Below are 13,956 nucleotides of genomic sequence, written 5' to 3'. Positions count from 1 at the left end.
ACCCACATCGCAGGTCACACACTCGACCCCATCTTCACCTCCAGCAATCATGTCTCCTTCAACCACACTACGGAGCTCCTCTGGACTGACCACAGCTGCGTTCACTTCACCTACAACAAACCAAAACCCACCAACCACCTCCAACCAACTCTGCAAAGAAACTGGAACAAAATCACCAAGGACCAGATCTCCGCATCGCTCCTTCTAAACACCCCAGCCCACTCTTCTAACGCAAACGAAGCCGCCGCCAACCTCACCCTATGGTTATCCAACACCGCCGACACCTTAGCACCACTGAAGAAACGTCAAAACAAACCTGCCAGCAAAAAGGCCTCATGGTTTAACGATGATCTTAAGAAGTCCAAGAAACTCTGCCGCTCCCTCGAAAAGGCCTGGAAAAAAGACCCAACTACTAGCACCAAGGATGCCTTCAAAAACGCCAACCGCACCCACCACCAACTAATCCGAAAGGCCAAGAAAACAGCATTCAAGGATCGACTTGACAACAACCCCCACAACAGCAAGGAACTTTTCAACATCGTCAAGGAATTTTCCAATCCCTCGGCCAACTCCAACGACATCACCCCCTCTCAAACCCTCTGCGACTCCCTAGCCTCATTCTTCCACAACAAGATTGCAGACATCCACAACAGCTTCGACAACCAACCCGGAAACCAACCCACCCTACCTTTTGCTGAACATTCTCCCCCTGTGAACACCCTTAACGACTGGAACCCAATCTCCACTGAGGACACAATCCGCCTGATGAATTCCATCCACTCAGGATCCCCCACAGACCCATGTCCTCACCACATCTTCAACAAAGCAGACTCCGTCATAGCACCGCACCTCCGAGACGTCATCAACAGCTCCCTCAACTCCGCCACCTTCCCGGAAGACTGGAAACACGCTGAACTCACCGCCCTTCTGAAGAAACCCACAGCGGACCCCACTGAACTCAAAAATTACCGCCCCATCTCGCTCCTTCCATTCCCGGCCAAAGTCATCGAGAAAGCTGTCAACAACCAGCTCGCCGCCTTCCTCGAAGCCAACAAATCCCTCGACTCCTCACAATCTGGCTTCCGAGCAAAACACAGCACTGAGACCGCCCTCATCGCAGCAACAGACGACATTCGAACTCTACTGGACAATGGAGACACAGTCGCCCTCATCCTCCTCGACCTCTCTGCAGCATTTGACACAGTCTGCCACAGCACCCTTTTACAACGCCTCAATAACATCGGAATCCAAGGAAAAGCACTTGAATGGATCACCTCGTTCCTCACCGGAAGAACTCAGAAAGTCCGCCTCCCACCATTCAAGTCCAAGGCCACTGAAGTCATCTGTGGAGTACCACAAGGATCCTCACTCAGCCCCACCCTCTTCAACGTATACATGAGCCCCCTCGCAACCATCGCCCGCCAACACAACCTCAACATCATCTCTTACGCGGATGACACTCAACTTATCCTTTCTCTCACCAATGACCCCAGCACCGCCAAAACTAACCTACACGAAGGAATGAAAGAAGTTGCCGAATGGATGAAACAAAGCCGTCTGAAACTGAACTCAGACAAAACAGAAGTCCTCATCTTAGGTACATCCCCCTCTGCATGGGACGACTCCTGGTGGCCGGAAGCCCTCGGAAAGGCACCCATCCCGACAGACCACGCACAGAACTTAGGCATCATCCTGGACTCTTCACTCTCAATGAATAGACAAGTCAGCGCCGTATCCTCTTCCTGCTTCAACATTCTTCGCATGCTTAGAAAAACATTTTGCTGGATCCCCACCGAAACAAGGAAAACAGTCACCCATGCTCTGGTCACGAGCCGACTGGACTACGGAAACACCCTCAACGCAGGCACTACCGCTAAACTCCAGAAGAAACTCCAACGAATCCAAAACGCCTCAGCCAGGATCATATTAGACATCCCACGCAACGAACACATCTCCGGTCACCTTAAAGACCTCCACTGGCTACCCGTCAATAAGAGGATCACTTTCCGACTGCTAACCCACGCACACAAATCACTCTACGACATCGGACCAGAATGCCTCAACTCACGACTGTCCTTCTACACCCCCTCCCGCCAACTACGTTCTTCCAGCCAAGCCCTCGCCACTGTACCTCGCATCAACAAGACCACCATGGGAGGCAGATCCTTCTCATGCCTGGCTGCTAAAACATGGAACTCACTCCCCGCTTACCTTCGCCTTACCCAGAACCACCTAGCATTCAGAAAGCAACTTAAAACGTGGATATTTGACAAGTAATCCTCCTCCCCTCTCTAAGCGCCTTGGGACCCTCTGGGTATGTAGTGCGCTATATAAATTCTCTGACTTGACTTGACTTGACTTGTAACACTTAAAAGGTGGTCGGGCATTAGGCATTATGCGCAGCACACTACTCAACCCCTCCAAGCTGCTGTTGGGCTCTCAAAAACCATCTAGCCCTGGGTAGGCCACCACCGGGATACAGCCCATCATGAGAGTCAGGGTCCGGCCCGCGCACTTATGATGTGGGGAGGACCTCCCAAGCATGAACTGTTCAATCTTGTGTCAACTCCTTTGTGGGTCCTCCCACCTCTTGCGGCAATGGACGCTACATTGAAGATAAGACTCCCATGGGCCTCACCTTCCAAGTGATGGGTTTCCAATGGCGCCACATGAGACGGTGGTGACCTAGATAGATACAACAGAGGGAGCAAATGAGTGGACAGGCCCTACAGTGGTCACATATTTGTAGCATATATGTTTAGACATTGAAATGACATGTCCCAGTGGCCCTGGGGTTTTGCACAGATCAAGAGATTTCATTGATGGACATGCACACAGACATAGATATCTGTCTAACCTTTGACATGTCGAAATGATGCATACATGGAAGTTTGGCACACGTCAGCCTTGGTAGGGCCATCTTAACTTACATTGACACATGCATGCAGTCAACTATGCATGGCACTGACTTGGGAGATGGTGGAAGTCGGACCTAATGTCGTTTATAGTTTGCTGCCGTTGAACTCTGAAAACATCATCCAACATGGCCATGTCATTGATTTTGAGGACAGGACATTAAGTTAGTGTCTGTACTTTCCACTTGACATTGATGAGCAATTAGTCTGCCTGGGGCATGTACAGTAACAGACACCAGTGAGCTGCTAGCATCATTCCCATCTTACCTGCTCCTCTGGTGAGCCATATAGCTGGCCATACAGGGGAAGGACCTCTCCGACCTAGATTTCCAGGTCCTCTGTAGTGAAGGGCGGGGCCTTCATACCTGTTTGGCCTGGCATTGTTACTCTCAGAGGTGGCACACAGCAGCAGATGGTGAGGAGGTGTGGATAGCAGCAATGTCTGTAGGCAAATGAGTCTGAATTCGAACCGCAGAGTATTTGTACGCCGCAGATGCGCCCATGGGTATATATTCCCACAGCCATTGGAAAGCTGCAAGCACATCCCCCAACGTTTGCCTGTGGAAAGACCACTGAGGAAGCAAGCATCAGAACAGCGGACCTCGACCACCGGCGGTAGACGCCTCTAGTAGTTATCATCGCTATGTAAGCCTGCCAGCATCCTAGCAGTCGTATGCACTTCTTTACGAACTGCAATTTTAGCGATTTTGGAACTGTGAAATGCTTAATGTACAGAAACATCACGTCAACATCATCGTCACATAGACCTACACATTGCACAGGCAGTAAACACATGTAATGGCCGCTGTTACACGATTTCTGTGTTGTGCACATCTATCATAAGTGTCTGCTAATCGTAGAGGAACTGCAGCACTGACACAAGTAAGCTACGTCCCCTTATGCCACAGTGTACCTACTTGGATAAGAAGTTGCCCAGAATCCAGTGGCATCCGTGGTAAAATGTCAGCTTGTCAAACAAGGGCAGTTCAGCTAAGTTGAACTGACATGGTGCCACATGTGTTGTCCTATAAGTTGTTTAGAATGTGCTGTCACAGTACATTTCCAACACAGCTGACACAAATGTTACTCATCTGACTGCCTTCACTTTAAATGTTGCTTCTGTCTCTCACCTAGGTACCATAGGAGGAGGAGACAATTTCCTCTGCTTCATCGCCCTTTCCAATACCGGCGGGCCAAACAAACTCGACATGTCATTCATGGATACCGTTTGGATCGCCAGACAATTTTGGACCTGACTGATCACCTTAAGCCAGACGTATCACCTGAACTTAAAAACCTACACAATATCACCCCACTTGTGAAGGTGTTCGCCATCTTGCATTTTTTTGCCACAGGTACTTTCCAATTCAGTTGCCACATCTGGTGGGATGTTGCAAGCGATGTTCAGTATGGTGCTCACAGAGGTGCTTGCAGCTCTGTTGAAACAAGTTGGCACTTACATCCCGTTTCTACTGCTTAAGCATTTGGCCACTGTGAAGGCAGATATGTTTGGGCTTGGTCACATCCCATATGTCATTGGATCCATAGATGGCACATATTTTGGCTTAGTACCACCACACACCCGTCAGCAGGTATACCAAAATAGGAAGCACGTTCATTCCAATAACATGTAAGTTGTCTGCCTGGCAGATTTGTACATCACCGTGGCCTGTGCCAAGTACCCGGGATCTGCACATGACAGCTTAATACTATGGAACAACAGCATTCCACAGCTGCTGTCACTATTCAGACTGGAGAGGGCCTAACTTGTTGGTAAGTGTTATGTGTGTAAGCTCTGCATTGGGTAATGTCAAGCAAGATGTTCTAAGTGCGTGTGGTAACATTGCGCACAACTATATTTCTGACCTCTAGATGACTCAGTGTATCCAAGCATGCCACAGCTGTTCATCCCACTGTGAAATCCCACAACCCCAGGGGAAGTCCTCTACCAAGAGGCTCATGGCAGGACACGTCGGCCAGTGGTGTGGGCTTTCGGGCTCCTGAAAGCCAGATTCCAAAGCCTGGACAAGAGTGGTGGGGCCCTCCTCTACTCACCTGGGAAGGTGTGTCAGATCAACGTGGCCTGCTGCATCTTCCACAACATTGCCCTCAGACACAACGTCCCTCTCATTGATGATGATGCAGGCCACAAAAACCCATCAGGTGGGGACCAGGAAATGCCGTTTCGAGAAGGTGATAGTGAGGAAGATGAAGGTGAAGATGTCAGACAGCACCTTATCCAGACCTACTTCTCACAATAGCAGGTATGTTGTAGGAATGTAGGATCTGCTTTCATGGTCACCCTCACGTTTTACTGGTGGCATTATGTTTTTCTGGCTAGTCTTTCTGGGATCATGCTAACCAGGACCCCAGTCTCTATGCTTCCATGGACATGGTGAGCACTTAGGTATGCTCCAGGTTGGCTACTGGTGTACCCAGATAAGTTCATAGTATACTATATTAAGGTACCCAGGGCAAAGGTACACCAGGGGTCTACCAAGGGCTGAAGTATGTATTATGCCACCCATGAGAGTCCACTCAAACTGTGATTACAAGCCTGCCATTGCAGCCTGTGTAAGCTGGTGCTAGCACCACTTACGACAGATATACGTTTTCTTGTATCTGAGGTCACTACACTTAAAACCTATAAGTTACCCCTAGGGCAGGCCTTTCAATCCTGAATGCAGGGTGCTTGATTCTAAGTGTGAGGGTGCACCTGCATGAGCGGGGCACCCCTACAACCTTCAGAGTCCATTATCCCGGGTTGCAAGTGCACCAGCCATAATAACATATAGAGTGGCCATGCATCAATATGCGATGACCATCTCTAAACTGGCTGCATCAAACAGTGTCATGTTTGACATGAAACATGTTAGAATCATACCTCCACACCATAAACGGTGTGAGAGGTATGATTTCATGTACTGTAAAGCTCCTCTGGGAGGCCCTCAGCGCTCCCGGTGCCTGTCTTCCATAACTGGACAGCAAGCTAGGGCTGATGCTGGCCAGAGACACAATTCTACCTTCCTGCTGTTGAGCCAAGCTCGAGCAGGGAAAGGCAGAACAATAGCTATCTTGTCACAGGGAGGTGTGACCATCTCGCAGCCAGGGTTTAGTGTATTGGGGAGGGTGGGGCGCTTTCCAGCGCCATTGAGACTACTTGAAGAGCACATTTTGCGCCCCCCTTGCATACTCCAGTTCAAACCAGTTCAGGGAGCCATTGGCTACCGTTCTGGCATGAAACTGGACAAAGGACACTGGAGTATCCGCCCTACTGTCTGACCCCTCCTCTGGGACAGACCCCTGAATCATCCAAACCCTTTCCTAAGGGTACTTAAGGGCTTAGCTATGGGTAGGTCCCATAATGCATCATGGGACAAGATTCAATTCACATACTAATTCAACTTTGACCGTCTGGAAAGTCTGGACTTCACTTTGGAAACGAGACTGCACCGGGGAAGATTCATGCTGCTCCGGGTCTTATCATCCTGCTGGTCTTCTGCAACATCTTTGTCGGTGCTCTATACAAGTTCTTCACTAGGCTGTGGACATCCAAGACACTTGAAGGAATCTCCCTTGGAATGAAGGAGTCACTCCCCTGCATCTGCAGGCACCGCAAGACAGATGACCGGTCTCCTGATCCAGGGCTCCCACGGACTCCGAAAGGCTCAGCAACACAGCTGGTGATTCTGTAACTCCCTCGAGGCCTGCACTATCTTCATACTGATTTGAGGCCAGTATCCCTCGTAGGAACCGCTGGCACAGCACCCCTGTGCAGCGCGTCGATTTGCCGTTGCCAAAGCTTGTTGGCTCCCTCCTCCAGAGATCTTCGGGCTCCAAGAAGCTCCAACATCATGCAACTCCTGCAGCCAAGATTTAGCCTTCACCACTTCCTCTGCACCGTAGGCCTTTTTCATCTGTGAGCTGCTCGAGGTCCTCTTGCGACTCCTGTGCCGCAGGCCCGTGGGTCCTCTTGAGGGTCTTCTTTGGCTCCAGTGGGCTCCCCTGCTTTCTATGGGCCTGTTCCGGTTTACCTGCTCATGGTGAGTCATTTGTATCTGACTGGTCCCAACATTACAACTTTTGCATCTACTGTGTTGTTTACCGCTGCCAAGACTTGTTGGTGCCCCTGCCAGACACTGACCCCCTGGCTCTCCACATCCGATGTGGGTCAGCTCGTGAACAGCTCCTGGTCTTCCACAGCATCACCTGGTCCACACAGCTGCAACTACAAGCGCACCTTCAACCTCTCCTGCATATTCGACATCGGTGGGAATTTGTCTTCCATGCCTCCTGTTCTCTCCTGACTGGCATAGACTCTGTCTCCTCTGCTTGCAGGTTCTTCTCAACTTGAATCCACCTCTGGGGTCCACCAGACTCCTTCATCTTCTTCTCCAGCAGCAACTTTCCTGAAGTCCCCCACTGTGGCCTACATCAATTTCTGACATCACTTGACACCTATGCACCCGGTATCCTGGTTCCTGGGGTATCCACAGGCGGGGTGACTCTCCAACATTCCATCTTCCACAGGGTGTCTTCAGGGTCCGCTGGGAAGGGTCCTTTTTCTTTTAAAATGCAACTGCGACTTACCCAAGGTCTAACATTGAGCATGAGGTAATTTACCCACTGTGCACACGAAATCCGTGGGGTTCCTAGATACTCATATAAACAAAAAGATTCTATCAAGAAAAAAGTGCAAGTGTTTATTTTTAAGGGTTTTTTATAAATATATTTTTGAAAAGGAGGTTGGCTCTTCATCTAACCGGTGGGATGAAGGCACTATGTGCTTTTAAAATACCCCTCACACACTAAGAGTCCCTTAGTGTCATGCTTCATCATGGGGGTCTTCCCGTCCCTCTACGGGGCGGGGCGTGCTGCGACCTACGAGCTACGCGGGAGCACTATAGTTTTGTGGTGAAAGACTATGTGTTTGTGCAGCGACAGTGGAGGTGGTGAGGTGTAGGGACCTAAAGAAGTGATTAAAAAAGGTTAAAAATTCCCTGGCTAGTGGAAAAAATAATTTTATTCGCTTCCCTGGCTGGGAATGTTAAAAAGGGGGTTGTGGGGTAGGGCTGTTTAGCAACTACCGGTTCCTAGATACTCACATTGGGTGGTCCTTGGGTCCACAGCTCTTCTACGTCTTCTGGGTCCACTCTTATCTTGAGTCAAGGTTAGCATTCCACTATTTTAGTATATGGTTTGTTCTCCCCCTGGAGAGCATTGTGAATTTGTGCTACTTACGTGCTCTATTTCATAAGTATTGTGGGGTATATTCTCAAGGATTTATCACTGAGTTATCAGCACTTTATACCAGCCAAAGCAGCAATACATTTATCGCCCCATTCACGAGCTGGTGCTAACAGCTGATATCACCAGTTTACCTGCGATAGGAGCCGCAAAAAACATCACCACAGATAAGCCCGTCAATTATCGCGAATGAGATGCAGAGTAGGCGTTCCCATGCAAAAAGTCGCAACATCACCACTCCGCAACGTTCTCAATGACCAGCTAGTTCGGCGATAAGATCCCAAAACAGGCGATAAGGCACGTTAGCAGCAGGAAATTAACACCTGCTCTGACCTGGTGTAAAGTCGGATGACTACCTGCACCAGAAAAGGGAGCCCAGAGCCACACCTGAAGAAAAACAGATGCCATGGAGCTATTGAACATGCAGCCCGGAGCCCCAAGAGGGCCACAACACCCACCACCCCCAGGACCCCGCCCTCGGACAAAGATATGTTACATCAACTCCACGAAATCATGCACAATACAATTCACTTGATGTCGTACAATTACAACAATTAACATGCATGTGTGTTCAGAAAAAGGAGAATCACTCATTCATCTTTGAATTACCAAACAAAACATTTTGTTCAAAAAAACACAAAACAACCATTTAGAAGAGTTATGGCGGGTCTCCTCAGGACAATCTGTAGGTCTCAGCCTGCAAGACAAACATCTAGGAAAGAAGGTGTGTCCTGCGCTCATCAAAGGACAGAGAGAGTGAGCGAAATAGAGAGATAGAGAGAGGGAGAGCGAGAAAAAGAGAGGGAGAGAGAGAGAGAGAGAGAGAAAGAGGGAAATGTAGGAGAGTAGGATCTGCTTCTTATAATGAATGAATGAATGAATGAATGAATGAATGAATGAATGAATGAATAACTTTTATTGTGTGGTTACTTAAAACCATTACATTAAAACCAAAGTATAAAATTACAAAAGTTAAAACCAAAGGTGTTTCTGCGGGCGAGTTGTCAAAGTTCAGAAGGACACACTCAGTCCGTGATCGAGGCGGGACGCCCAGTGCCCCACAACAAGGTCTCTATTCCTGCGTGGCCTTGGCAGCCATCAACTCGGTCCGAGTCTGTTGTATGAATTTTCCAAATGAGGCCATCTGTTTCGGTATACTCAAGGTGAATAGTTGATGGATTGCTTCCTTAGCTGTACGTGACCCGGCGTCCCTAAGAATGGGCCTGAGGTAGAGGGTGCGGGGTGCACGTAGGGCGGGGCAGCAGAAAAGTAGGTGGGCCAATGATTCACGTTTATAATTACAGAGTCTGCATTCCCGAGGCCCCATGCCCGCTGTTCCCGGGTGATATAGTTCTTTGAGCGGCAGGGGGTGCAGTCTGTAGGCGAGAATCTTGTGGAGTGCTGAGAGGCCCACGGCCTGCGTGAGATGGTTTCGAGGGTTATGCACGGTGTGCGGCAGGCATAGGGACTCGTGAAAGGCTCTTTTCGTGAGGGACTCCAGGTCCAGGTCCCGGGAGCGTGCACGCACTTGCTTTTTTATCACGTGTTTGATGGTCGTGTAATTGACCAGATCTGGGTTCCACGACTCAATCGCCAGGTTCAGTTGCGTTTTGGCTGTTTCAAGGATGGCTGACCAAGGGTTCCCTGGTTCAATAAAGATGTATTTCAAGACGGCCTTCAGTGTGTTGTCGCGTGCCGCTGTTGTGAGGTAGTAATATTTACTTAGGGCCGCCATCTCTTCCAGCGTTTGTTGGTTAAGGGCGAATTCCAGGCGAATTAAGGTGTTTCTTGTGCATTTCGGTAGATGGTATAGTCTCTTGTATGCCCCGCAGTGGATTTTTTCCATCTCCTTATTAAGTTTGCCTGGATACGCCTGTTGTGCGTAGTTTAGGGCCGGAATTAATTTGGCCTTGAGGACTCTTTGGATGGCAACTGCTGATGGGCTGTGTAGGGAAGCTTGTAGTTTGCAAAGGGCAAAGGTGATGGTCTTCCCTTTGCCCTGGATTTTCTTTAGATGTGACCCGCACAGTCCCGATTCATGGAAGGTGACCCCTAGGTACACGTATTTCTGGATGTTGTCCAGGGTCAGCTGGCCGAGGCTCCATTTTGCTCTTTTTTTTTTGGGATAGTGCCCGAAGATGACTATTTTTGATTTTGTCGGATTTGCTACCAGTCTGTTTTTGTTGTTATATATTGCCAAAGCGGTGAGTGCCTTTTGAAGTCCTATTTTTGTGTGATCAAGGATTACGAGATCATCCGCGTACTGCATGAAATGTATTTTGATTGCCCCGATCTTTGGAGTTGCTAAGGCGGCCCCAGTCAAGGCCATCTCCATGTCTGCTGTATATAAATTGAACAGCAGGGGTGCTAACACGCACCCTTGTTTTAAGCCACGGTTCGTGGCTATCTTGTCGGTTGCAGATTCATTAGAGAGTTTGATTCTTACCCAGGTGTTTTGATAGAGGGATTGTATCGCTCTTAGCAAAGAAGGGTCGATGTTCCAATGGACCAACTTTCTCCATAAGATGGAGCGGTCTACTCCGTCGAACGCGGCTGAGTAATCGATGAAGCAGGCGAATAATGGGAGGCTTTTGCGTAGCCGTGCTCGATTGACTAGGTAAGAGAGTGCTGTGATGTTATCTACAGTCGAGGAACCTGGTCTGAAGCCGGTTTGACAGAATGGCAGAAGATTTTCATTACTTGCCCAGTCTGTGAGGTCCTTCAAGATGGCACTTGCATAGGCTTTGCCCTCGATGTCCAACAGGGCGATCATGCGGTAGTTTATTGGATCCGATTTGGTCCCTTTCTTGTGAATTGGGTGCAGGAGTGAGCCTCGCCATGAAGCGGGCACGGCCCCCGATAGCCAGCAGTCAGAAAACAAGTAGGTCAAATTTTCGGACCAGAATTCAATGTTTGATTTAAACAAGTGGCCTGGGAGGCCGTTAGGGCCCGGTGCGCCGTTTGCTCTGATTTTTTTTAATATTTTAGACACTAGAGATTTTCCGGGGGGAGGCATTAGGTCGGTGATTGTGACTGGATTCACTTTTGATGGGGTTGTGTTGTGTGGCTGGGTGGTTGGTCCTTCTTCATAGTAGAGCGCTTTTACGTGAGAGACCCAGACCGATGCCTCAAGGGAGTTTTCTCTATGGTTTGTGCCTCGGCCAAGATGGCTTATGTAGCTCCAGAACTCTTGTGATTTGCCAGGGCTCAATAGTTCGAAGATTTTCAGCCACTGTGCCTCGCAGTGATTACGCTTTGCAGCCCACACTTTTTTGGAGTGGCTCTTTGCGGCCTCCTGCAGTTGAAGTTTATTTTCGGTTGTACGGTTTTTGCTGTGGGCTTTTCGTTTTTTGTTTAAGTCCTTAGCACTTGTTTTAATTTCTACGTTGAGTCCGAAGGCCGTCGGGGGGTGCCAGTGAATTGCCCTAGGTTTGTCCCCGCAACCCCGGAGTTCTGCCGCTAGGGTCATGGTGGATCTTTCCCATGTTGCTATTGCCTCCTGGTTGTATTTGCGCGGGGGCCAGCCTGCCCACGTATTTGCCCAGTTGTTAAAAGTTGCGGTGGCTACCTGTCCCCATTTGATTCTTCTAGGCAGCTTTATTAATTCTTGGCCGTCCGATGCCCCGATGCATGCGGGATTGTAGCGTAATTTCACTGATAGGTTCATAGTGATTGTTAGAGCTGCGTGGTCGCTGTCGTTGCGATGGTGAACCGTGAAGTTTGTCATTTTGTCATGCAATTTGTCGCTTAAGATGATATAATCGATCGTCGTTTTATTGTTGTACGTGTGACCGATCAAGGCTCCCGGGGTGTTCTTTAAGAGCAGTGTGTGGGCCGTCGCCAGTTTGTAGGATTTCAAAAGATCATTCAATGCTTTAGTCGCCCCACGCTGTTGGTTTTTCTCAGTAGAGGCCCCTATGTTGTGGATGTTGAAGTCGCCGAGGATAATGCTGTCTAATGATGGATGGCATAGCAGTAAAGTTTCGAGATGGTTTGCGAGTGAGAGCGAGTTAGATGTGTTCTCCTGTGGGTTATGATAGATATTGATTAATAGTATGGGGGCAATACCATCGGTGGAGAGGGGGAATTTCAGGATGCCCGCCTGCATGTTGTCTGGTTGATTATGGAGTTCCTTGAATTCGGTATTCAATGAGTGTTTTATATAGATGCAAGACCCCCCTGAGGGTCTTCCGAATATATTGGTCTTTTTTGCTGCTTTGCTATATTCTGCGTATCCTCTTAGCGATAGCGGTTGGATCAGCCAAGTTTCCTGTGTGCATATGATATCTGCTTCCTCCAGGAATTTCACCGCAACTGGGTTTAGTAGCAGCTTTTTGAGTCCGGAGACGTTCCACGTCAGTATTTTTAAACTCTCTGTAGTTTTCTTTTTATTTAAAGTTTTTACTCGCATGCTGGCAGTGTGTTTAGGGGTTCCGTCTAAGTTTGCACTGCAAAGTGTATTAGGGGCTGGGACTTAGTGCTGATGACAGCCAGGACCAGTCGTTGCTTTCGTGACCCCTAGTTATGCACAGTCGTTTCCCTTGACTGGGGTTGGTTGTGATCTTGACTGGGGTTCCATTGATTGAGCTGTTGTTTGTGCTACCTTTGCACCCCTGAAGAACGGACGCGGCTTTTGGCCGGTGGGTGGAATGAGCGTTTATGCGTGTAAAATCAGCCACTCCCTGTTCCTGGTTGTCCGGCTTAAAGTGTGGGTTAAAGGTTTTTAAGATTGAAGGGTATTTTTGTACCGGCTTTGCCTTTATCTTTATGCCCCAGCTTTCCAGTAGGGAATGTTGGTTCCTCAGTGCCTCCGCCTGGTTTGGGCTGTTGAAGGTTAGTTCCGTGGTTTCGTTTTTTTCCTCCGCATCCGGGGGCAGGAAGGAGATGGTTTCGATGTCTGTGGTATTTATACCTTCCAGTCCCGGGATGTTTGCGCACAGTGTTAAAAGGTTACTTCGGTTGAGGATGTCCCATTTTCCTTGCGAGGTGTATTCAGGATATAACAGTATTTTCCGGTCCTTAGCATTTGCTTGACTAGAGCTGGCCTCGTTGAGCCAAATTTTTCCCAGGGTCTCAATTGGAGGTGGCATTGTCAGACCGGGCTGATAAGAGTTTGTCTGCTGGTTTGGTCCTGTTGAGAGTTGAGATGCCTCCGTGGGCGTTATGCTGGGTTGGTGGTTCTTATTCAGTGGCCTGTAGACGGCATGCTCCATTTTAAGGGATGTTGACCCTAGGGGGGCTCTCTGGAAGTCTCCAATGGTGTTGTTGGTGGTTTTTGAGTTGTCTGAGTCAAATGCTCCACTCGCTGGAAACTTGGTTTGCGCTATGTTCTGGAAGTTGGATTGGCTGGGCTCCTGCTTGTGTTGAGTGGCTTCATCATGGCAGTTTAGCTGTGATTCATGCGCTTGTTTTTGTGTTATTGGCGCTGTGACCGGTTGAGGGGCCGCTGAGAGAGGTGGCAGGCTTGGTTCCTTAGCTGAGGTGAGTGTGTGTGAGTTTCCGGTAGATGGGCCGATAGCTTCTGCGGTGTGTTTTGGGTCTGCCAGGTTAGGTGTTTCATCTGTGAAGGTGTTATCGGGGGGCTGCTTATTGGGTCGTAACCAATTGTGAATGGCGCTGGTTGCATATGCGTTATTTTTCTTCTCCTTGTTGAGTTTTCTCAGTTTTTTCTTGTTTTTCCTTGACAGGTTTTGTGACCCAGGACTAAGTGGCTTGCGAGTTTGTTGCGGGGCGTGGCTTTCAGCCTTGGTCCGGGTGATTCTTGTTCCACCAACATTTGGCGAAGCCAGTTGAG

General features: G+C 49.0%; 1 protein-coding gene across 1 annotated transcript in view; it reads right to left on the bottom strand.

Annotated features, from left to right (window-relative positions):
- Nucleotides 1–13,956, bottom strand: part of LOC147712426 (uncharacterized) — a 1,115,452-nt gene that overhangs the window by 121,771 nt on the left and 979,725 nt on the right. The window contains exon 15 of the mRNA XM_086919651.1: nt 12,911–13,722. Coding sequence (XP_086775777.1) covers nt 12,911–13,722 — 812 coding nt within the window. The remainder of the gene's footprint in view (nt 1–12,910; nt 13,723–13,956) is intronic.

This window comes from Lissotriton vulgaris, chromosome 5, assembly GCF_964263255.1.
Source record: "Lissotriton vulgaris chromosome 5, aLisVul1.2, whole genome shotgun sequence".
NCBI classification, from domain to species: domain Eukaryota; kingdom Metazoa; phylum Chordata; class Amphibia; order Caudata; family Salamandridae; genus Lissotriton; species Lissotriton vulgaris.
The sequence above is the reverse complement of the archived record's forward strand: the minus strand, read 5'-3'. Positions and strand labels throughout refer to the sequence as shown.